The sequence below is a fragment of the Acomys russatus genome, chromosome 23, assembly GCF_903995435.1.
Source record: "Acomys russatus chromosome 23, mAcoRus1.1, whole genome shotgun sequence".
NCBI lineage: Eukaryota > Metazoa > Chordata > Mammalia > Rodentia > Muridae > Acomys > Acomys russatus.
In genome coordinates, this window is record NC_067159.1 from 9,055,954 (window position 1) to 9,081,260 (window position 25,307).

At 43.1% G+C, this 25,307-nt stretch overlaps 2 protein-coding genes across 2 annotated transcripts; one reads left to right on the forward strand and one right to left on the reverse strand.

The window, feature by feature from the left end:
• Window positions 1–254: 254 nt before the first annotated feature.
• Window positions 255–12,418, reverse strand: Atp5pb (ATP synthase peripheral stalk-membrane subunit b). The gene is given in 8 exon segments (XM_051165855.1): window positions 255–499; window positions 1,435–1,551; window positions 1,553–1,615; window positions 3,564–3,689; window positions 5,805–5,968; window positions 8,160–8,305; window positions 11,958–11,994; window positions 12,255–12,418. Coding segments are annotated over 8 exon segments (771 nt in total). The 5' UTR covers window positions 12,295–12,418; the 3' UTR covers window positions 255–421.
• A 195-nt stretch (window positions 12,419–12,613) lies between these two features.
• Window positions 12,614–20,790, forward strand: Wdr77 (WD repeat domain 77). Its single transcript, XM_051165842.1, has 10 exons — window positions 12,614–12,796; window positions 13,055–13,240; window positions 14,703–14,844; window positions 15,098–15,147; window positions 17,847–17,917; window positions 18,012–18,066; window positions 18,470–18,541; window positions 19,162–19,270; window positions 19,745–19,813; window positions 20,422–20,790. Exons 1-10 carry the CDS (start codon window positions 12,682–12,684, stop codon window positions 20,579–20,581), a joined length of 1,029 nt encoding a protein of 342 aa, XP_051021799.1. The 5' UTR covers window positions 12,614–12,681; the 3' UTR covers window positions 20,582–20,790.
• The last annotated feature ends 4,517 nt before the right edge of the window (window positions 20,791–25,307 follow it).

Genomic DNA, 25,307 nt, shown 5'->3' on the forward strand with positions numbered 1-25,307 from the left:
TTGAAGTCAGGTCCTTACGAATACATGGCAATAACCCTTTAACCACGGCTACACCTGCTGTTAAAGGTATTTTAAATCATGTAATAAATGAAGTGCTTACAATGAAGAACTTACAAATTCTGTTTCAAATGTCATTTTATTGCAAGATGGTATAACTAATTACAGTTTAAACTATGACTTCGTAATTTTAGTCAGGCAACAAGTTGCTGCAAATTGCTTATTCAAAAGTGATCACCAGACAATTCCAGATACTAAGCAAGGGTCATAAATACCTTACTGGCCAATAGCGTTAAACCACTGAATGGACCTTGATCATTTCTTAGGAAAAGTACACTGTAATTTCAATAGACAGCAATTCAGGAAGAGTTCTTCACATGGACTAGTTAACTCTCTCTGGCCGTCTCAATTGAGACAGATACATTCACATAACTGGCTGAGCTTGAGCCTTCTGTGAGAGCATCTTTAGATCCTCAATGCACTTGGCAATTGTCTCCTTTTCCTGTGACAAGGACAGAGAAACCGAGTTAGATCGCTCTAGAACATGAGAGGGAGACATAAGTCTAAGACACTTCCTATAGACCAGAACCTCAAGATTACTGCTTAAGATAGAAAGCTTACTAACAAGTTTACAAGAGAAATAATTGTAGAACACAGGCAAGATGCTAAAATTCCCTAGCCACAACTTTTATGTGTACAACTTACAAAAAACTTAAGGCCAGATATGCTTATACCCACTTTTACCTGATGTTAGTTTCGGTAGTCATAGCTTCTTGAAAAAAAAAAAAAAAAAAAAACCAACCAACAAACACTAGCAATACAAAAATATTAATAATGGAAATAATTGGGGATAGAGAGATGGCTCAGCAATCAAGAGTACTTCCTTATTTTCCAGAGGACCTGAGTTGGTTCTCAGCACCCATATCTGTCGTTCCAGCTCCTGAGGATTTGAAGCTTCTAGCCTCCATGAGAATATACAGACAGACAGACAGATACAGTAAAAATACCTATTAAATAAACAGAAGTATCTATCTCTTTCCTATAGTTTCCTGGTATTTTCTAAGTTTTAAAATAAGGTGCATATCACAATGCTTTTCCTCTTTCTCATCAATTCTTTTTTTTTTTTTTTTTTGAGTTATTTTATCTTATGTGTATGAGTATTTTGTCACTGGGCTGGGCTTTGACATTTCAAAAGCTTTATGCCAAGCCCAGTGTCCCCCCCCCCCCCACCCCGGTTTTGTTTTGTGGATCAGAAGTACATTCTCAGCTACTGCTCAGTGCCATGCCTGCTTGCCTGCCTATTGTCTGCCAAGAAGTCATGGACTCTACTACCCTTTGAAACTGTGAGTTACATGTGCACACATACACATACACATACAAACACATGTGACTGCCAAAGTACCAGTCCCACCACGGAAGCTGCAAAAGATCATGTACCTGCTGTGCAGAAATGCTCTGCACCACACGCTTCTCCACCCAGTCTATCATGTGCTCCTGCTCCTTGCGACGCATCATGTCCTGTACAGAAATGTGATAGTCCAGGCGATTCTTTACTTTCCTTATATGCTTTATGCAGCCGTTCTCGGTAAGTGACCTCCAAGGCCAGGGCAATGTTATTCTGGAGGGGGCGGGGTTAAGAAATGTTTTCTTACATCAGTTCCCACAAATACTTAACACAGACAACAGACATATGCATATGCACATCACCTCCTTTATGCTGTATGTATTACTTATCTCAGTTTTAAGATAAACTGATGTTCACTATACTGTGTTTCAGTGGTCCAGGATCACTTAACCATGTTCTGCTAATAGGTTAGGCTATTTCCAATCTTTTCTACTACAAATAGTGCTGTGTGTGCACATGTGTCATCTTTATCTTATGTTTGAATGGTAGCTCATGTTCTAAACATTCTGTGCTTGTGTCAATCTAGTCACGTTTTATAAGTACATCATGGGGTACCAGTGTATCTATTGTACAGAGAGAAACTGAGGCAGAAGTTGAATTTGCCCAAGGTTACAAAGCTAATAACACACTGTGAAGCTAAGATCTGACACAGGCAATCAGGTCTTTAGGATCTGTTCTTGGCTAACTCTCAAGGTGATCTGAAAGCTATTTGCAGTAAGGTTGCCAGAGTGATCCCTTAAATTCTAAGTGAAACCACATCACTCCTCTGCCTATCACAACTTCCTCTCGGTCACCTTGGGTCAAGTCCTTATAGGCCCTGGCTATGCTCCTCCTCTTTCCCTTTATTCTCTCACTCACCCATTCTAACTTTAGCCATGTTGGCATTCTGAGTCCCTTGATTATAGAAAACAACTTCTTTGGTGAGGACCTTGCAATTGTTTTTGTCTCTGCCTGGATCACCATTTCTCTAGAAACTGGTGTAATTTGACCATTACTTCTTTCAGGTCCCCGCTCAGACATCCCATCAGACATCTTCCCCAACTGCCCTACAAACTAGTCATTCCTCATTCTTGCACTGTCTTTTGCTTTACTCGTAGTTTACTGTCTTCCTAAGCACTACTACTCAGCGACAGTCACATCTACTCAAGTATTCCCTTTCTGATCCTCCGAGCCTGGCTATAAAGTATAAGCCGAAGTTTTCAGGGCATGGGAGAGGGGGACACATTAGTACCAAACCGTCTAACAAGGCTGTTTAACAATTAAAACCTGAGTGATGATGGTTAAGTTATAGGTTCAGACCCAAACCATCTTGGGCTATTTTAGCTCCTAAATTGCCATTTATTATTCAACTCTACTGATGAACCAATATCCTTCTGACTGTTCGGTAAATACTTAGGATATATAGACAGACCCTAGGCTTTAGCAACCCAACGCCTAAGAATAATCATCAGTTTATATATATCTGAGGCCTAGAGCAGAGATTTTCTTGTTTTGCCATAGCCTGTGTTTTTGTATGTTTGAGTGTTCTGACGGCATGCATGTAAGTGTGCTCTGTGCATGTGTGTTCCTATAGAGGCCAGAGGAGAGCACTGGATTCCCTGGCACTGGGGTTACAGATGGAAACCATCATGCAGATATTGGGATCTAAACCTGGGTTCTCTGCAAGAGCAGCAATCACTCTTAACTGCCTGAGCACTTCTCCAGCTCCTCCACCAATGTATTTGAAAAAGTCTTGATTTATAACTTCCTTTGTTCTATAACTAACCTGATACTTTTATTGGAATACAGTATTTGGCATAACCTGAATCTGTGTTCCTAGGTCACTTGTATTTGGTTTTTCAAGACAAGGTCTCTCTGTGTAGCCTTGGCTGTCCTCGAACTCACAGCAATCCGCCTGCCTCTGCTGGGATTAAAGGCGTGGGCTACCACGCCCAGCATACCTTTGGTTTTCTTAAATAGGGCCTGCCTTAAAAAACAAACAAACAAAACAAAACAAAACAAAAAAACAGCCCTAACTTATTTTGGGTAGTGCGGGGGCTTTCTTGCACATGGAAGGTAAGTGATCTACAGTTGAGTTACATCCCCAGGTAAATAATTTTCTGCTGTGTCCCCCCCCCTCCACCACAAATAACTACACTATCTCAGCAGTTCTGAAACTTACCCTCTGAACGTCGAAGAGGTAGTGGCGCTTCTGAACCAGAGCCTGCTGTGCCTTCTCCATGTCAATTGCATCCTGGATCTGTTTGATGGTCAACTGCTTTACTTCTTCTAGTTCAGCAATTTTTTGCTGCAATTATAATATTATATCAGTTGAAGCACTAATAGTATCAAAAAGATTCATTTTATGCTTCCCCAGTTTTATCCCTCATCTATGAAAATGCCCATAAAGAAAGAAATAAAGGGAAACACACAATTTGAAAAGTGAGTCCAGGACAGCCAAGGCTACCTTGAGAAACCATGTCTTGGAACTGTGCCACGATCGCCCCCCATCCCCCAACCCCCCGCCACCAAAAAAGAAAAAAAAGAAAAAAACAAAAACCCAACAACAACAACAAAAACCCCAAACCAACCAGCCAAACGAAAGACCAAGAAAGGAAGGTCAACTCAAACTAAGGATGTATGAAAACACGATATTAAAACCTGCTGTTCTGTAAGCTAATCAGAGCATAGTGATGACAAAGAGTTTGAACCGAGAAATCCTGCCTAGGAGAATATTCCTCCTAGAAGGCATAGTTTACTTAAAAAAAAAAAATCCCCAGTGGCAGGTGTGAGATGCTAAGCTGTTGGGCAGCAGCTCCGAGGGCCCCAGTCCAACCTGTTTCCATCACTCTTGACTGAGCACCAGAACGAGATGGTTAAGATCTACTGCCGAAATGACCTCACTGTGGCTGCACACAGAGAAACCTAGCTTCCATCTGGGAAGGAAGAAGCCTTCTCTCTGCTGGCTAGCTTTCACAGTGCCTGAAGGCACTAGGTAGGCAGAGGAAGGAAAGTCATCAATATTTTTTCCCTAGATTAGAACCCCTCAAGCTGTAACATCGGCCTTCCAAAGATATGTGTTATGACCATTATGGGGTAATCAACTATTTTCTGCTTGGATTTAATATCTACTCCACAGGAAGGAATTTATTCATGGTTCTATAAATCTAGTCCAGATTCCATGGCGCAGGAGGATATAACGTACTTGAGATATTTTGCTAAGTGAATACAGTGTCAAAGCGCTTCTCTGCACATGCATGTTATAGTCACAGACAGCCTTCATCAGAAAAGCTTGTTTTCAGGGAGTTGTAATTATGAGACTTGTTAACCAGACACAGTGCCAAGGGTACACGACTGTGGAGTGCTCAGTCCTAAAGTGACATCTGTATCACCTCCTCCAAGGCTCAGGAAACATCACTGAGGAAGTGGAATGAATCCAACAGCTGGTGGCTACGGAGAACACTGGGAAATGCTGTTTTCTGGACACGACACAGTCACTGCACTAAGCAATTCAGAGGAGCTGTGGTTATTTTACTTGTTCAAGGCTGAGCGGTCAACGTTCAGTCGTGGATGGGGAGCACTCATGAAGCCCCCTCTTTACTCCGAGCTGAGGGAGAGTCATTTTCTTCCGTGGCACAGCCCATGCTTCTGTAAACAAACCCCAACATGCTCACGCAAGCGACACTAGTAAAACTCAGGGTGCCACAAAAAAGCATGAAAAGGCTTGTTGGGGAAAAGGTCCAGCAGAAACGGGAGGAGAGGAGGAAGAGGGTAATGAAGAATGACTCTGACCAAAGTACGTATACGAAATTGTCAGAAGCAGAATGTCCGTAAGTTTACGGTCAGCCTGGTACACAAACTGAGAGCCCCATGCCAGCAGGGGCTACATAGAGATCCTATCTCAAAAGGGCAAAATAAAATTCTATCACTTGGGAGATGGACATTAAGGGATTCAGGAATTCAAGGTCAGCCTTGACTTTACAGAAAATTACTATCACTTGTGCTACTTGGGAGCCCTCACCAGGGTCCCAACATCACCAACCAACCAATCAAGCAGACAACACAAATGAAAACATTGTTTGTTTTCTTAATTCTAAAGAAATATCTGTGTTTCAATTTATCCCAGTTGATAGTCAATGTAAAGAATTAAGCATGCTCTAGATTATACTTTGAGAATACTATACACACATTTTTTTTTCTACTTTTTAACTTAAAAGTCTAATATGAAATATAGTTTGATTTTTAGAAATGAGAAAAAAAAATAAGGGAAATCTGAAGAGTTTGAATAGCTGTGAATTCTAGCTCAGAGATTAACTAACTGCAACATGACCATAACCATAGTAACTATATTTATTGTTGTGCCTTTCCCTGTAACATTCACAAAAGTAATAATTCTATAAGATAAAAAGTTTAAGATTCTTACCTCGTTAAGTTTATCGATAAACTCTCCAATGGAGGCGCCATACTTCTTAATCACATAGACAATCAGCCCTACTACTGATATGGTCGAGAACGTCTCTGGGGTGATCACATAGATTTCTTTGGATAAAAAATACAAGCAAAGCCCAGTCCCAAGCACGTAGGGTCCTAGAAGAACCAAGAGTTATTTTACATTTTATATGTTGTCTACTGCATATTTGGCTACTTCAAGGCAAAGTAAAAACGACAATCAGATTACACATATACAGATTAAGTAGAATGTAGAGCCCCGAGACTGAAGGAATCTATGTTGTGACTCTACAGCCTATCAGAAACAAACATCAAAACAATCTCTGAACTTTGTTTCCTCAAAGGAGAAACAGTCCTTTCTTCCCAGGCTGATAAAACAGCAACACTGGAAATGTCAAGCACTAACACACAGGGGCTGTCCTACAGACATCTAGCTGCTTGCTGGAGTAACCTGTCCAGCAGCACAGACTGTTGGCGGAATGGAAATACGGGCCAGGACAAAGCCTGCCAATTCTTTGCCTACGTTTATAAGAAAGCTGAGCTATAAAGCACAAGCAAAAAGGAACTATTACAAATATACACATAACAAGGATTAAGTTATCAGAATTCTCAACCTCTTTAGGCAACTAATATACTTACAATATAGTTACCTTTCCTTTCTTTTTTTCCCTTTTCTTTTTTTAAAACTAGGCCATGGGGCTGGAGAGATGGCTCAGTGGTTAAGAGCACTGCCTGCTCTTCCAAAGGACCCTGGTTCAATTCCCAGCAACCACATGGCAGCTCACAACTGTCTGTAACTCCAAGATCTGACACCCCCTACACCAACACATGCACAAAAATTAAAATTAAATAAAATATTAAAAAAAAATAAAACTAGGCCATGAGTTAAGAAAGAAGAGAAAATAGGAAGATTTAGGACACAAATAGTTTTCTTGATTTTTTTTTAAATGGTTGGAATTTATAGGGCTGGCAAAATTATCTAGTTGTTAAAAGCATTTGCTGTTCATACAGAAGGCCCAGGTTTGAACTAGCACCCATAGAGCAGCTGACAACCTTTTTAAACCCCAGCTCCAGGACACTCAATACCCTTTAAGAACACTGCATGCTAGGGGTGTACATATACACGTGCAGGCAAAACATTCACATACATAAAAATGTAAATCTTAAAAAGCTGAAATTTACACGAGTGCTTTGAGTGGACCTCTGCTTCTTCAGAGAGTGGAACTAAAGTAAAGTGGGCTCCTGCACCTTTCAGACAGTCTTGCTATGTGCCCCTACTTGGCACTGAACTTCCTGTCAGCTTCTGGCTGGGATTACAGGGATATGCCACCATATAAGTGTCTTAAAAAATGTTACACTGACATGATTTTGAAGTTACAGTGTTTAGAACATAAATATTTCCATAACTTTTTAAAAAAGGACCTTATTAAATGTTAGGATGGGACACAAGGCTTTAAAGGCTTTAAAGTCTGAGTAACAGTACGGACAAATAATTTTAACATGTATCATAAGAATAAGAGTTACAGTTCCAATTATATAGAACGTAGATTTCTGAAAGTTTCAGGCCCCCCTCCATCTTTAGTATATACATTTTAAATATGAGTTTGTAAAAAATATAAAAGCCCCATTGTATTAACATTTTGATTTACAAGATCTGAAGACACTCATCTTCTTCAACTTCAGTGTAGAGCTAGAAACACATCTTGGGTTTCCAGTGTTCCATGCATGAACGGCAATGTGTAGAGACAAATGAAAACTAACTTATCAAAGAGACCTGAGTTCCAATCCAGTTCAGCCACAAGTGGGAGTAAGACACCCTTGAAAGTCACTTTTTCTAGGTCTTCTTGATAATAAAAATGTTTTCATGGGAACATCTAAGTACTAAATAACAAAAGTGAAATCAGTCATTGTAAAAGTGTGGTTCTGAAAGTTTATGCCTTTCTTTAAGAACAACCAATGAGGGAAGATGGTCCAACTTGTTAAGAAATGCATGTATGACACACTCTATCTCTTTAACAGCCTTTTATTCATAGCTCCTTTTACAATCTGACAGAGTAGGATATAAGGTACTACTTTAAATTTTTTTATCCTATAATAAAATACATGTTCCACAATATTAGACACTTAGTCCATTATTGTATGGTTAGAACAATGCCTAGCTGTAAATCAAAGAAATTAGCATGTCAATATATAGGAACAAAGCTGTAAAACTACAAGTTATACCAAGTTATTTTTTTATATGGAATCACTGTAATGTCATCTGGAAACAGCACTGACTTGATTTTAATGGCATCACTTAAATGTATTACCAAAGAGCAGTAGTGCTCACCTGTTACACCAGTTTTAGGGTAAAGGAACTGGAAAAATTCCTCAGGAATCAGCCCAAGACGTACTTTTCCTCCATATTCAGGAAGAGGCGGTACAGGGGCAAGACGTGGCTGTCCTGTGTGAAAGACCCTTGTTGCCTGTAACACCCTAAAGCAACCATTATACAAATTTAAAACCAATTTTTCAAAGAAAGCACAATGCACAAACAATGAGCAAAAACAATGAATGGTGATAGAGACTGAGTAGTTTCCTGCGGCCACAACGGTAAGACAGCAGCCCAGAAAGTCTAGTGTAAGTCTAGACTGAGTACTAGGCTTTGGGCAAAGAATGTATTTGTTTATTTTTTGAGACAGCGTTTCTCTGTGTAGCCTTGGCTGTCCTGGAACTCATGAAGATCACCTGCCTCTGCCTTACAGTGCTGGGATTAAAGATGTGTGCCATCATGCCCGGCTTGAATTTCTACTCTTTTTTTGTGTCTACACACACACACACACACACACACACCCCACTACGCAGGTGACAGTCAGAGGACAACTAACTTGTAGGAGTTGTTTCTCTTCTTTACCACGTGAGTCTGGGGAACAGAACTTAGGTATACTGTCAAGTTTAGTGGCAATTATCTTAATGTAGAGTAATTTTAATCCAGCCAACATGGCTGCTCTGATCACATCCAAAGACCACAGACACGGCCACAGTATACACCTTTAATCCCAAACAACGAAGGTAAAGTTTGTAGGAACACCAACGTAAGAAAGTGAGGTCTAACAGAAAGGCAGACAAAGTGACTAATCAGAGAAAGATTTGACAGAATATGTCCAACACTCAAGAACAGAGATGAAAGAGGTGACTTAAGAGAGAGCAGTGCAGGGGGTGGGGAGGGGAGTTTTACAGAGACAGGTTGTAGAGAGAACATGCTAGACACAGGTGAAGACAGATGTGCCAGAGAATGAGAAGGAGGCAGAAGATTAGAACAGATTGCTATTAGTTTGAGGCCAAGCAGAACAATTCAGTCGAAGTTGAGAGAAGCCAGTTTGAACCAGTCAGCTTGGAGAGGAATTTGAGCTGGAACAGCTGAGTTGAACCAGCCAGAGTACAGAAAGATCTAGAAAGGGTAAGCTTATTTTGCAGTAAGTTGTGGAGGCTGAAAACACCTAGGCATAGATAAGATTGTACAGAGGCTAGAAGCTTCCAGGATTTGGCTTAGTTAGCAGAAAAGAGGCAGTAAGCCCCCAGAGGACAATTACACAACATGAATAAGTTAGTTTTACACCTTAAACTGCTAAGCCATCTTGCCAAGTTTGTCTAATCTCAGATTTCTTTATGTAAGGAACAGAACATATTACTTAACAGGGCACTCTGAAGACTGAGTTAATATAATGTAAGATTCTTAGAATGGTGCTTTCCAGATAGTAGGGTTCCACATGAGTAACTACCTAAATGCCAAGTCTGCTATAAGCAACCTGATGCTAAGACTCTGACTCTGTTTTGTTTGTTTGTTTTGAGACAGGGTCTCTCTGTGTAGCCTTGGCTGTCCTGGACTAACTTTGTAGACCAAAATGGCCTCAAACTCACAATGATCCGCCTGCCTCTGCCTCCCGAGTGCTGGAATTAAAGGCGTGTGCCACCCCGCCCAGCTAAGACTCTTTAACACTACCTTTGACGGGCTGTTTATCCTCTATGAAGCAGGCCTCTTCAGTTTGCAGTGGTTCTAATTATGTCTCATCTTTGAGCTGCATCTGTGGAACCTCAACCCATTTGTTCTTATTTTTCTGGTTTATGTAAGATAACACTCATATACATCTAGGGTAAACACTGAAGTTCCCTCACAATTCTGCTTGCCTGACACAAAGTTTTCCAGATTTTTGTTTTGTATGGGGAGGAGGGGTGGTGGTGAAATCTAGATTCCACAGTTAAAAGACAATAACAAATCTCCTTTACTCTTAACATGTCTATTGCCCATGCACTTTATAAGAGTTTAATAGGATCTTAATTTACTTATGTATTATAGTGCTATGAAGTAAACCCAGCCCCTCATACATGCAGGCAGACATTTTATCGCGAGCTATTCCTGCAGTTCTATGTTCTCCTTTGATTGTCATGCTATGCCTCTAAGAATCTGTGATTCCACAAAGCTTTGAAATTGAAGAACCAGGCTAAAGATCCTTCCATTTAAATTAGGGGTTCTCAGCTTCAACCTCACTCATGGTCGTTGCAGAGAGATGGCTCTTCTGTGCACTGCTGAATGTTTCTAAGTATCCCTGTAGCTGCCCAATGGTAGCAACCAAAACCCCTTTCAGACACTGCCAAACGACGCCTGGAAAAGCAGCTGATGGCTGAATCCTACTGATTCAGATCATAACACTAGAAAATTGTCTTTAGAACTTTGCCAAGGCCATCTCGGTTGAAGCCTTCATTTTCTTTTTACAAACTATTTTAATATCCTGAAACCCGACCACTTTTCTTTTTGCCAGATATTCCTTAAGTGTAGCTCCTTCATATTACTGCCAGTGCTCCCAAAACGCGATCTGACTCAGAACTCTTCAGCAGGCTCTCTGCTGTCTACAGAAAGCAAACAATATAGCACAGATGACCTAGTCCCTGCAAATTTTCTATCTTTATCTTTCCTTAGTGCCTTACCTCAACCTCTTCAACACAAGCTTAATGACCAATCAAAGAGCTTAGGGCTGAAAAGACAGCCCAGCAGTCAAGGGTGCGTGTTGTTCTTCCATAGGACCAGAATTTGGTTCCCATCACCTAATCTGGGCTCACAACTACCTTTAACTCCAGCTCCAGATCTACTACCCTTCTGTGTGCACACAAATGCATAAATAACAATTCCTTTAACACAACCACGATGAGAGTCTTGCTGACGCCTTAGAGAAAGGAGTGTGACAGAGACATGAAGGTTGCTCCTTGTGTCTTCTGTATGTAATTCCCTTATTACTTATGTCATATGTATGTGTGTAAATATATATAAATCAATTTTGGCAGTGCAAAGGATCAAAGAGGTACACTGCACGGAGTCATTTTTCTATACGTTGAAAGCAGTCATTTACAGTCTCACTTTATTACACACAAAGACATTTGCACATAAATGAGGCCATATTTCCCCCTAAGCGTTTTGTAGTTACTAAACTTTGAAAGCTTCATGATTAAGCTTGGGAGTTAAAACACATACACACCTTGACATGTTTTAAAAAGCCAATCTTAACAGCAACAAGCACCAACATTTCTAAGCACACACAATATACCAGGCACTATTTTCTGAGTTTTACAAGAAGTAATTCTCTTAGACTTAAGTCTCATGATCCACAATATGGCTCTAAGTAAGGTGTCACAGCTAAGTGGGGGAGCCAGCTCCGCCTTTGTGGCCTGTAAACTGCTACTATGCAATAGCTGTCTCTAGGACTCCGGTTGCTTTTAGCTCCATAAAGGTGTAGGTTAGTCACAGTCTTTCTCATTATGTGGCCGTTAAGATATGCATTTACACATCAATACATGATTTCTGATTCCTGCTATGGCAATTGAAGATGGAGATCTGGGAGACACCCAAAACAACATGCTTTATTTTGCTATATTTAACCTGATCTGTTCTTGGTGGTAATCTAGTAACTGACTTGGTGCTTTGTGTCCCTGAAGGTCACGGTGAGGGGTGGCGGCGGTTATGACAGCATTTAAGGCTATTAGAAGAACCAGTGTCTGACTGAGGCTTTATGCTTGCTAAAATGAAGGAAAACAGCAATTTCTGGCTCAAAGCTAAGAAAAAGGAAAGAGGGAAATAAAGCGTGGTGCCACTCACCCTGGTCCCAGGACGGCCGCGTTCCTCAGGCACGGGGCTGCAAACACATAAGGTGCAGGTTAGCAAAGTCGAGGTGAAATCCCGTTTTCGCCTTTCCCCAGTCTCTGTGAGACGCGATCCCTACGGCCCGTGCATCCCTCCTACACTGTCAGGAAGCTCTTCTTCAGATCACTCCTCTGCTCAGGCCCAAACATTGCCTGCTGTCCTTTCTTCACCCACTTTCCGCCTCCCTGGAACCGCAGGCCCAGCTCCTTCCCATTCGTCCTGCGAGGCCAGCTTAGGGTCTACATCTCTCACCCGCTGCGGCGGCGGCAGAAAGTACCACCCGGGACAGCATCGTCCGCGAAGGTCCAGACAGCTGTCTCAGTGTCCCTGTGACCCCGACCCGATATTGTCAGGGGCAGGAACAAGATGGCCGCTCACATATCTCGCGAGGAGAGAGCAGCGTACTTTCCGTCCTGCTCTTTTTTTTTTTTTTTTCCCCTCGCGAGAAGCGCCCTCTCTCTCTCCGCCCCCAAAAGTCTGAAATCCCGCTGCGGAAAGGGCAGGCGGAAAAGCGAGCTGGAAGTGTAGAGCCAATTCTCGCGAGAGGTAGAGCGTATCACTTGGAGAGGGGCGGAGGCGCCGAGGTGCACCACGTGTGTGTGTGTAGTGGGGGGTTTCTTCTAGCGCGAAATCAGGGTCTCGCCTAGGCTGGGTCTAGGTTGCATTTGGAATCGTGGAGATGCGGAAGGAGACCCCACCCCCGCTCGTGCCCCCCGCGGCCCGCGAGTGGAACTTGCCCCCTAATGCACCAGCCTGCATGGAACGGCAGTTGGAGGCTGCACGGTACCGGTCTGGTGAGCCAAGATCCCGGGCCTGGAAGCCCCCATACCCAGCCATGGGCGCCCTTTCCCGGTATTGACCCAAGTTCGCCCAGTGCCGTGAGCCCTCCGGATTCCTAACTGGTTCCCCGGGGGCTACCCCTCAGATCTGATCTCAGACCCAGTCTGGTCCCGCGTAGGGTAGGTGGGGGTGGGTGGGTGGGCCTACAGGTTACCATGGAAACGAGCGGGCCTTCGGTCTGACACCTTGTTATTTCTCTCTCCCGGCGGTAGATGGTTCCCTTTTGCTCGGGGCCTCCAGTCTGAGTGGTCGCTGCTGGGCCGGTTCTTTGTGGTTTTTCAAAGATGCGAGTGTGGCCCCCAACGAAGGTTTCTGCTCTGCTGGTGTCCAGACGGAGGCAGGAGTAGCTGACCTCACTTGGGTGGGAGACAAAGGTATCCTAGTTGCTTCTGATTCAGGTAAGTTACCCCGCCCCTGGAATTGAAGTTTTGGATAAAGGTTGCAATGGGGGAAGGTATTTTTTCTTTTTCTAAGGTTCTAATCTGCTAGGTGGCCAATGTCCGGTCAGTTCACACCAAACGTTCAGAAACATTGTAATCTTCGCTTGGTTCCTGGCCACCCAGGACCAAAGAGGATGTTGATTTAAGAGGTGTTGCCTTCCTATTTTCTTTATTTATTTAGAGGCAGGGTCTCCCAATGTTGTTCTGGAACTAAGTGGACCAGCCTGGCCTTGAACTCACAGAGGTCTTCCTCATGCTTCGGCCTACCCCTTGTGCTGGCATTAAAGGCGTGTGCCACCATGCCTGGCTTCCTGTTTCCTTTTGCTGTTGTGTGCTGGGAATTGAACCTAGGCACCTTGTTCGGCAGCGGCTCTGCCACTGGACAACCCTTAATTCCACTTTCTTTGAGTGTCAGGCTGAGCAATGCTGGCTTTGGCATTAAAAAAAAAAAAAAAAAGAAAAGAAAATGGAAGTTGGAGGTGCTGGCGGGTGAATCTTGGACAAGTTAGGGGTGAATATGGTCCAATTATGAAACATATGGACATTGTATGAACATATGAAATTCCCAAAGAATTAAACATATTAAAGAAAGTCAGAATGTAGAAGTTGGTGGGAGCTTGGTGAAGGTGTCACCTCAGTTCCCAGCAGAAGAGACGGCTCTGTGATTTGGAGGTCAGCCTGTCCTAAATATCCAGTTCTAGGCCAGCCAAGGCTACATAGGAAGACCTGTCTCAGACATGAAAGTAAAAACTTTCATTTTGGTTGTGGAGAGATGACGTGGTGGTTACAAGTGCTGAGTGCTTTTCCAGAGGACCCATATGCCACTAGCAACCATTTGTAACTCCAGTGTTAGGGGACCTAGTGCCCTCTCTTTTGAGTTCATGGGCACTGTACGATCTTGGTGAGTAGGCATACATGAAGGCAAAACACCTATATGCTTAAAATACACACACACACACACACACACACACACATTAAGTTGATAGATAGGGCATGGAAGGTGAAAAGTAAGACGTTGAAGATTGAGCCTCTCTGACAGTTGAGCTTGAACATTAAAATGTTGCAGGACATTTATTCAAGCAGCCCAATCAAATACCTATTGGTGTCTGCATAACTGGGAAGCGATATCAGCACTCGACTGTGTTGTGTAAGGCGTTATCTTTGTCTCCTTGATTGATTGATTTTACATCTACTTCCCCGTCTTTCTAGTTTTCCTCACGTAGGCATTTGGGCAGTTGTTACGAAAGCTGAAGGGTAACCTAAAACCAAATGGCCTGGACGTTAGCTTAGCCTTTTCATGATGTGGACTTTACTTTTATAGGAACAACTTGTTGTTAGTTCAGTAACAGTGCTTGCTTGGATCCTAGGCGGGAATTACTGCTTCCCTCGCCAACACCCCGTGCCACTCTGTCCCCAACAGGTGCTGTTGAGTTGTGGGAGCTAGATGAAAACGAGACACTTATTGTCAGCCAGTTCTGCAAGTATGAGCATGACGACATTGTGTCCACTGTCGCCGTCCTGAGCTCCGGCACACAAGCTGTCAGTGGCAGCAAAGACTTGTGGTGGGTCCCTGCTTTCATTGTGCCATTTTGAGCCTTACTGTCCTGCTCATTTCATTAAGTGATGCTTTGGGCTGCTTCTAGAGAGTGAATAATGGGATGTTTCTTTCCTCGGAGATTGGGGTGTGCATTGTAAATAAGACAGCAGGAGGCTAGGAAGCAGATAGTGGACATGTTGGTCAAATATGTTCTTGTTTGAGTACATTTTTATGTTGATAGTGCAAGCCAATATTCCTGTTTGCTTTTTACATTGTAGCATCAAAATTTGGGACCTGGCTCAGCAGATGTCACTGAATTCATACCGGGGTGAGTATTACTTCTTGAGCAGCTCTGACTATAGTTACCTTTTATTTTCTCCTTTGGGACACTTGAACTTTGTTTGGATAATAATAGCAAGTCTGGGTTCTCTTGAGTGGCCTCTCCTTACCCCAACTACAGTCAGGTTTCGTTATCTGCCACCTGTTCTTTTCTCTGTGTCTCTGTCGATAGTTTCATAGCCTTTTGACTACATGGGTGTTTTAGTTACTGTGTTATTGCTGTGAAACAACACTATGATCAAGTTCACTTTCGGAAAAAAGCCTTTATTTGAGGGCTTGCTTACAGTTTCATGGCAAGGATCATGAGGGCAATAGGCAGGCAAGGCTGGAGCAATAGCTTAGAGCTTACATCCTAATCCACAAGCATGTGACAGATAAAGAGCCAGCCTGGGTCTGGTATCATCCCCAGTGACACACCCCTCAATCCTTCTTAAATAGTCCACCAATTGGGAGCCAACGTTTTCACTATATGAGCCTGTGGGGGCTGTTCCCATCCAGACTACAGAGGCCCAACAGCCTCTATTCTCTTAGCTCAGGGTTCATCAGGTTGTATTGAGTCTCCATTTGGTCAGTCTCTGCCCGTCCATATCTTACATCCATTTACCGGCAGGCTTTAGCAGTAGACAGTCACACTCATCTTCACCTGTAGTCTTTGACTCCTGGTTCTTCATTGGTGTCCTGTAGCCTACAGATCAAGATCCTATTTTCTTGTCAGCATTGACGCCTTCTTTATGACCGTAAGCTGTGCACCAGCTTAACCCACAGTAGAGCCTTGCTATTCTCAAAGGATAAGTGTGTGTGTGTGTGTGCGCGCGCGTGCGCGTGATGGCTAAAGGTCAACTTTGTTTTTTGAGACTGATTCTCTCACTAGGATATGGAGCTCACAGATGAGGCTAGGCTAACCAGCCAGGGAGCCACAAGGATTCACTTGTCTCTGCCTCCCCAGTGTTGGAATTACAAGCAAGTGCCACCAACCATGGCTTTTTTTTTTTTAAATCAAGTTTTGTTTAAAGATTTATTTACTTATTATTCAGAATATATTCAATATTTTGCCTGCATGTGTGCCTGCAAGCCAGAAGAGGGCACAAGATATCATGTATAGATGGTTGTGAGCCACCATGTGGTTGCCGGGAATTGAACTCAGGACCTTTGGAAGAGCAGACAGTGCTCTTAACCTCTGAGCCATCTCTCCAACCTCAACCATAGCTTTTTACATGGCTTTTGGGGTAAGTTCAGGTCTTCATGCTGGTGAGGAAAGCACTTTAGATTGAGCCATCTCTCCTGCCTAAGACTTTTGAATCTAACTCTTGAATTTTAACCTCTATAAAATATCTTTTTGAGACATTTCATCACTTTAATGCTCCTTCTGTTTTGCTTCATTAACAGAACTAGCAGTTAACTTTGTTTCAGTAGCAATTCTTTATGAATTTTGAATTCATAAGGATGAAGGGTGATTTATTCCTTAAGGCAGAACCATTTTGGCTATTCTGGAAGGGCAGGTTAAATGGCTTCAGTGATTTCAGCTCTAGCTAATTTGTAGCAATGACTTATATTTTATTTATTTATGTATCTGCCTATTTATTTATTGCATGTAGGCTTCCCAAAAGAATTTAAAAGCTATACCCTCATGTATATTTTTAAACTGTTAAGAAAAAAATTTGGGTGGGGCAAGTGAGACTGCTTGGTGGGTAAAGGTACTTGCTGCCAGACCTGGAGACTTGGGTTTGGTTTTTGGAATCGACTTGGTGCAAGAACACAGCTGAATCCTGCAAGGTTTCCTCTGACTTCCACATCTGTGCTACAGCACATGTGCATACATACACATTTAATAAATGAGTTTTTCTTTAAAAAAAAAAATGGGTAGTTGCCAAGAAGTGAATTTTTTAGTGTATCACGTATTATACGTGTATCACGTATGTTTTAAGCATGTATTTTTAAAGTCAATAACCTATTTATACAAATTATTTACAAATAGCTTAATGACAAAAACTTTTTTTTTTTTGGTACTGTTAGCAGCGTTAGATTTCATTTACTTTTCGAAAAAGTTCAGCTTGGTCCAGCTTGGTGTCTTACTTCACGTAAGCTAATTGGTTATGTCCTTAGGACTGCAACCCTCCCTCTCCCCCCCTTTTTTCCCCAGGTCTCACTATTAGAAACAGGCAAGCCACAGAGCCACCCTTGTATTTGTCGGTGACTGAGACAGGTTCACTCCCTCCACTGAGGAGGCTCCTTTGCTGTCTGGCTCTCAGTTTGAGAGCTGTAGGTGTTCAGGCTCTGAGCACTGACATGGGAAGACCTGGGCTCAAGGGAGGGACGGGCTCTGCCTGTGAAGTGTGGGGAGGGTGATGGGAAAGCACAGGCAGTTCAGTCTTAGCAGAGAGCATATTAAAAAACTCACGCTGCTTAGAACAACACCACAACAGCTTTTCTGTTACTATGGACATTGCTCTAGTGTTAGGAAGCTTCTTCCTTTACGACATCTATACTGCAAACTCCTTCCCTGTTCTTACTTGAGCGCCATTGTCTTTACTAGCTCATTATTTCTGCTAGCTTTTTCAGGTTTTACAGCTATCAACTTTTCTTCTTGCTTGTTCTGGTTTATAACCTGTCATAGTATTTATTACGTTACATGATGAAGCAGGCCTGTTTTTCACATTCACTTTTCTCTGCCGTGTTTCTCCTTTACAGCTCATGCAGGACAGGTCACCTGTGTTGCTGCCTCTCCCCACAAAGACTCTGTGTTCCTTTCATGTAGTGAGGTAAGATCCAGTGGCTTCTTCCCAGCCACAGCTGAACCTTAGCAGCGATGTGGGCTGGTTTGCATTATGAAACCCTTTCTGTTCCTCTTCCTAGGACAGTAGAATTTTACTCTGGGATACCCGCTGCCCCAAGCCAGCATCACAGTTAGGTGAGTCTGCGGAGAAAGCATAAAGGGGAACACACTTGGATGAGGCTTTTGTTGGCCAGAGGCAGCAGAGTTGCCAGGTGCCCCCGCCCCCAGGATAGAACTGAACCACATTCTATCTCTTTGAGGCTCTGTTGACCATACTGCAGTGAGTACCAAGGAGAAGGGCTAGCTGCTGGGTGGGGTGGGTGGTGCGCTCGCAAACAGCTGGACAAAAGGGCCCACAGATGACAGGAGACTGATGGGTAGATGGAGGTGGTGAGGCTCGGATGAGGGCATGCATGACTGCTGTAGCAGCATTTAAGAAACCCAGTGACTGTGTTCCCAGGGCTTAGTGACTTCTTTTGAAAGACTGCTTCTTCTAGGTTGTGACTTTTGTTCCGAACCTCCCTTTTCTCCCTTCCAGGCTGCAATGCCTCTGGCTACCTCCCTACCTCCCTGGCTTGGCATCCTCAGCAGAGTGAAGTCTTTGTCTTTGGTAAGGCAGCATGACATATCAACTCTGGGCATGGGGAGGATGACAAAGTGCTGCCTTCACAGTGTCCATGCTCGTGTCAGCACATTTGGGCACAACATGAATTATGCGAGTTTTATTTAACTTTGGAGAACATAGTTTTTCCTAGTGGATTTGATTCCTCATTGTTCCAGCTCCTCTATTCTGGGCGTGGTTAGAAACCAATGGGCCACATAGCAAGTGCTTGTTGTTAGGGCCTTATTCTGCAGTGGGTGTGACTGCATGTGGGAACAGCTTGTAGTTAAAGCAATAACTACCAGTATTGTCACAGCCACACGGTGACTTACTGATTCTACATCACAAAGGGAAACTGTTGCTCAGGGTGGTGAGCTTGTCCACATTCAGGTCTGGCTGATATAAGCCTTTCCCCCTGTCCCCCGTTTTTTTTTTTCTTCCCCAAGACAGGATCTATCTATATAGTTTGGACTGTCCTGGAAGCTTGATTTTTATATCAGGCTAACCTAGAACTTAGAGCGATCCTCCTTCCTCTGCCTTACGCATGCTAGGATTAAAGGTATAAGTCACCACGCCCAGCCTGAAGCCTATATTCTTAACCACTGCGATATGCTGTGTTTCTTCTACAGGCGATGAGAATGGATCTGTCTCCTTTGTGGACACCAAGAACGCAAGCTGTACCCTCAGCTCAGCTGTGCACTCCCAGGGTGTCACTAGACTGGTATTCTCTCCACACAGGTACTGTTTTAGGGACCTGGAAGGAATGGCTGGGGTAAAGGAGTAGGAATGGGGTGATACGGGGAGGGTCTGTGGGTAAAGCGTTAGCTGGGGCAGTACTCTAGCTTGGTCTCCTAAGCTAGTCATTGTAGTACTTACTAGGTTGCTATAGTCTGCAAAGAGCTGAATGTGATCTCATTGATGGTTAACACAGCACCATGTGATTGAGGAGCCTGTGATTCTGGGTAATTGCTAATATACAGAGGGATACATTGGGGTGGTTGGTTGCTAGCATGGTTTCTGTGAGCACTGGCTCTGTTCCGTTTTCTTTGTCTTTTCTTGGAATTATAATGGAGGTGAGACCTTAACCCAGAGTGGGCATCAGGCTGCCTTCTCCCCTGCCTGAGTTTACAGTGGGGTTAGGGCTGGCCCTGTCAGAATTTGGTTGTGGAATTCACAGACTTGATCTTCTCTCCCCTTTGTGTCCTCTCCTAGTGTTCCCCTTTTGGCCTCTCTCAGCGAAGACTGCTCACTCGCTGTGCTGGATTCAAACCTTTCTGAGGTGTAAGTTTGAAGTAGAATCCTGTGTAGAGGGATCAAGAGCAATGGGCAAGCCGGTTCATTTTCTCTTCAGAAACATGCATGCAAAATTCTTCCTTTGTTGGGTCTGGAGAAATGGCTCAGCACTTAAGAACACTTCCTCTGTGTTCCCAGCACCCACAGCTAGCTGTAACTCCAGATCCAAGACACATGATGCCTTTAGCTTCTGTGGGCATCTACACTTACGTATCCACATCCACACGGAGACACTATTTTTTAAAAAATGTAAATGTAAGAAAATTCTCCAATTTTGTCTGTGGAGGTTCTCTCCCCCCGCGCGCAAAATCTCCCAATTGTGTCTATGTGTCTGCAGAGACTGAGTGCTGGAAGCAGTCTGATTATAGGCAAGGTCTAGCTAGCATTCCAGCCTCATGTAGGGGACCCCTTCTGTGACGTGGAGAAAGTAGACTGGATCGGATGATTGATCACTCACTGTCCTAGTAATAAGGCTCTTCAGATGCTGAAATGTTTCAAAAACTGTGTTCTGAGTATGTTAGGTTTTCTTTCTGTATTCCCACATGGGTTTTTTTCTTGTCTCTTACCACACTCCCATTTTTCCCCTTTTGTTCTAGGTTTAGAAGTCGAGCACACAGAGACTTTGTAAGAGATGCTACGTGGTCTCCACTCAATCACTCCCTTGTTACCACAGTTGGCTGGGACCATCAGGTCATCCACCATGTTGTGCCCTTGGAGCCTCTCTCAGCCCCTGGACCTGAGCGTGTTGTGGAGTAGAATGGATTTCAGAAAAAACAGCAAGTCCTCCACCTGCAAGAGTCTACTTGCTTGCCCCTGCCTTCCATTTAGGAGAGCACAGGAGCCCTGTAGAGCATGTTTACTCCCTAGTCCCGTGCAGTAAGTAGGCAGATTCTCAGCCTGAGGGAGGCTGCATCCCCTAGTGACTAGGAGGAAAACCTTCCTTTATAAATGGATGTGTGTGTGTGAGTGTTACGTAGTTTGGGGTGGGGGCTTTCCCAAAGCACTGCTCTTTGCCCCACAGGGTGACCAGAGGGTTATGCTTCCCATGTCCGGGAATTGGCTGTGTTTGGGATATGGAATGTGGGTATCCCTAGACTCTTAGGAATATTTCACATTACTCAGAGACGGGGTAACTTATTTTTATATAGAGTTTAATTCATTATTATGGGAAATACATATATAAAAGTCTAGCCCAGTGTACCTTGAGAAGACACACAGGACTTAGATTTTTTTTTTTTTTTTTTTTTTTTTCCCACAAGTCCCTGTTAAACTGAATCAAATTCATTTTCTGGGTGAATAATCTGGCTGTTGCAATGTAGTGCTTGTTCACCCTTTCCCTCTGTGGTGCTGTGTGTGAGAGAGGTGAGTCTTTTCCTATCCTAGATTTCACAGAAAAGCTTTAGGGATGATGGAACACTTAAAGGTGTTTCAGTGAAGTGACAAGCTGACGTGGATTGTTATGGAGAATCTTTGTATTTTTCCCATCTAAAGATACCCTGAGGCCTGATTGCCTCTGGGCACCTTCCTCTGGAGATATGAAGTCTAAATGCTGTACTTGTGGACTCCTAAGATTTGAGATCCAGCATCAGGGAAACGGTCAGAAATATCGTAAGGTGAAATAAAGACTTTGCATTGTTGACCTCCCTCTTTTTTTACCCCTTCCCCCCACAGCTGTTGTTACCTACTACCTGCTTTTGCTTATGTGAGCCACCACAGTTGTCTTACTGCCCACTGTCTGTATTCTAATGCTCCCAGAGGAGCTAGTTAGCTAGGACTTAGTTATATTTGGCATTGGTGGACTAGCCACTCCATTTACAGTTCATGGATCAAAGCTGATTATACTAGACTTTCCAACTTCTGCTTAGGAAAAAGCACATAAAATAGGCACCCTGAAGGAGTATGGGGTTCCATTCTTCTTGCCAGTCTGAGCCTCTGTTGTGATTGCACTCAAGTAAAACACTTAAAAATTTGTGGTCTTGGCTGCCTGGGGCTGGGACTGTGGAAGGAAGGTCTTCAGTTCTGGGAAGGAATGAGATAGTTGGGGGAGTCGGTGTCTGCTCAGACATAAAGCTTGCGCTCTTCACTTGGGGAAGAAGGGCAGATAGTGCACTTACATAGCCTGCTTTTTGGACTTTTGGATAATAGAGGGAAAAAACCCTGAATAAACAAATATGTTAGAATGGCAACAAAGATACCAAAGAGAACTAAGTTTTTAAACTATTTTCATTAAGAGTGAGGTGGATAAGAGCGTTTGCTGTTCTAGAGAACCTAAGTTTGATTCCCAGTCTCACAAACACCTGTAACTCCAGATCAGATCCCTCTGGCTTCCATAGGCACCATCACTCACATACAACATACAAAGCTAGTAAGTATACAGTACTCTGCCTGCGTATAATGCCTTCAGGCCAGAAGAGGGCACCGGATCACATTATAGATGATTGTGAGCCACCATGTGGTTGCTGGGAATTGAACTCAGGACTTCTGGAAGAGCAGTCAGTGTTCTTAACCTCTGAGCCATCTCTCCAGCCTGCACATACAAATCTTAAGTGTTTCCTTTTAGGTCTGTATTGGTAAAATCACAATGATTAATGCTTGCCACCAATGTACAATCTAGTCAAAAGCCACAAATAATGACAAACCTAATTTTGGGTGATTGTACATTCTATACAAAATATAAGACTGGAGTTGCAGCAGGTAGTCTTGAGAACAGTTCTAGTACTGCAAGCCCCAGTGATGGAACAATGGGGTCACTTTGCTTGTTGAAAAGCATTCAGTGTATTTCACATAAGTGTTAACAGTTTAAATATCCCAACAAGAGTGAACAAATTTCCTTAGCCTTGTTATTGGTACTTAAAAGTCGGTTAGCCTCGCCACGGTGGACTGCTGCTCTCTGGCCCACCAAGGTCTGAGACTTGTTCTAGAGTGGTGAGTGCTTGGGACAAGGACCACTGAAGATCTGTGTAGTCTTGGTAACATCAGATAGTACTGATTTTCTAGGTATCTCACTTTGTAGAACAGCTGGTGCGTGGTTCTTCAGTGAAGAGCTGTATGGACATTTCTTGTGGCTCAGTCACAGCTTTGAAAATACCCAGTCACGCAAGGTCAGGAGATGGCTCAGTGGGTCAAAGTGCTTGCGATCAAGCATGGTGGCCTGAGTTCAGTCCACACAGTGGAAGGACAGTACTGACTGCAGTTTGTCCTCGGCCCACATACATGCACATAAGTAAAAAATGCACAGAAGTACCCAAGCTCATACTGCTTTGGGTCTATATTTTTATGTAGTATCTAAGGTCAGGATACTGGGGAATAGGCCTTATATTCTAAACTTCAGCTTTACATATGTAGTATCTAAGGTCAGGATATTGGGGAATAGGCCTTATATTCTAAACTTCAGCTTTACATATGTAGTATCTAAGGTCAGGATACTGGGGAATAGGCCTTATATTCTAAACTTCAGCTTTACAGGGTATCATAACATTGCTGTTTCTACACAGGAGAGTAAAAGTGCTCTGGGTTTTGAAAGATAATTTATTGGGACAATGTACAATATCTTTGTGTTTTGGTCATTGGGCTAGCTTTGTGCCCATAAAGTAAATATGAATAGAAGACAAAATGTCTTTGATATGTGTGCATGGTGAAGGCTTAGGGCATCTAAGCAGTCCGTGTGTGGGAGAAGCTCAAGAGAGTTTGTATCTAGTCAGCGTTTACACTGAGCTGCTTGTTCCGTTATGAACAGTATGGGGGGTAAGAACCAGGAAATTGCTTTTGTTCGGGAAAGGGTGGACAAGCTCCAGTCTCAGAAATTCTCCCGAGCTTCATCTGTAGTCTACACAATATTGTCGGAAAGTGACCAAGGTAAGTAGAGCACTATTGAGCATCCAAACACACTTCCTTGTGAGACTTCCCTATGGAAGCATGGGCGTTTTTATTGTGTGGTCATAGGGCAGGTATACCCCCAAAGGGGCTGAAGGAGAAAGGAACTTCTGGAAGGGAGGATAACTGGTAAGTAATGCCAAACAGAATACATGGTCCTACAGTCTTAGCTTATGTTTAATGTGGGCCCCTACTTACTGTAGAATACTTATAAATTCTGCTGTTCTGTGTGTAAGGAGCGACTGCCAAATTTTAGTGACTCTGTAAATAGTTTAGCATCTAACACACAGTTCTGGCAGGAGCCAGCCAGTAATCATTGTTTGAAGAGTCACTTGTGATACAGACTTCCTTTGTCCCTGTGCTGTTAGACAAGCATTTCGTTTTGGAGGCATTGTGTTAAAAGCATTAAGAATTAGTTTCAACTAAAAAATTTCCACTCTGGAAGGAATTGTCATCTCGCTTCTCAGCAATGCGATGAGGATTGTCCTTGAGAATACATTGAACATCTATAGGCTTTATAACTTTGCTTCAGTTCTGCAGTCTAAAAGTCATCAGAAACCATTTGACATTGCCAGGCTTAGAGACGTTAAGTTGGGTGTAGCTGGTTCCTGGATGCCTACTTTGCCATCCCAGAGGCAGACTACTTAACTGGAGCATCTGTAGCCTCGGGGGTAGGTGTGGATCCCAGTAGAGAGCTCTAGTCATCAGCCTGGGCAGTGAGGGCCTGTATGGAAAGCAATAAGAAACCTGAAACAATTACTTAACTTCTAAATCCAGGTGTATAAGTCTTAGGGAGCAGTGACATGCTCTCAGGCATATGAGAGTAAAAAGCAAGGAACATGATCTTTGAAAACATTGCTTTATACAATAATGCACGTTTTCTGATAAAGTAAACATCCAATATGAAGATAAAAGGTAAAAGTTCATATTTAACCAACAATCACTTTGTAACAAGTACTGGGAAACACTTCACTTTAAAGATGAGGTCATTGGCCAGAAAGTGCTCGTTGAGCTTTACTGTGAAATACCAATATTCTTGGAATTTTGTATTACTCATACAGCTGATTTAATTTAAACATACTTCCACAACTCATTCGCAATATCAGAGTTTTAGTCAAACATTTTTATGAAACTAAAGCACTTCACATCTGTGTTTCTACCTTCACCTTGATTAATGAAATAATCATGCTGCTTTGGGGAAATTTCCAGTTATTTAAAGTAAGATATATTAGTAAATATCTTTCCCTATAAGAATAGACTAAGCACTAAGAAATATTTTCTAAATGCCGGTAGATGTGTGACATAAACATTGGCTTTTTTTCCTTCTTCAAGAACTGAAGGAATAAGATTGAACAAATGGACACAGAACATTGATTGTCAATGCAGTCCCCATTCAACATGTGACTGTCAACTACTGTGCATACAGACTCAGTTGCCAGCTTTTTGTCATGGTCACCCCTGAATTAGGCAGAGGTCATTCCTGGTATTCATTGTTCTGCTTGGCTTACTCCTGTGCATGTGGAGAGCTCAGGTACAGATTGGCAGGCAACGTACCCTGGCAGCTAGTGCTCCTGGCAGCAGTGTGGTGGGGTGTCTCAGTCATGCAGAA

Excerpts from the sequence above, each read along its gene's own strand:
- Wdr77 (XM_051165842.1), top strand. The coding sequence starts at position 12,682 with ATGCGGAAGGAGACCCCACCCCCGCTCGTGCCCCCCGCGGCCCGCGAG. Across the intron at positions 14,845-15,097 it reads AGTGGCAGCAAAGACTTGTG|CATCAAAATTTGGGACCTGG; the intron begins GTGGGTCCCTGC and ends TTTACATTGTAG. Across the intron at positions 19,271-19,744 it reads CTGGTATTCTCTCCACACAG|TGTTCCCCTTTTGGCCTCTC; the intron begins GTACTGTTTTAG and ends GTCCTCTCCTAG.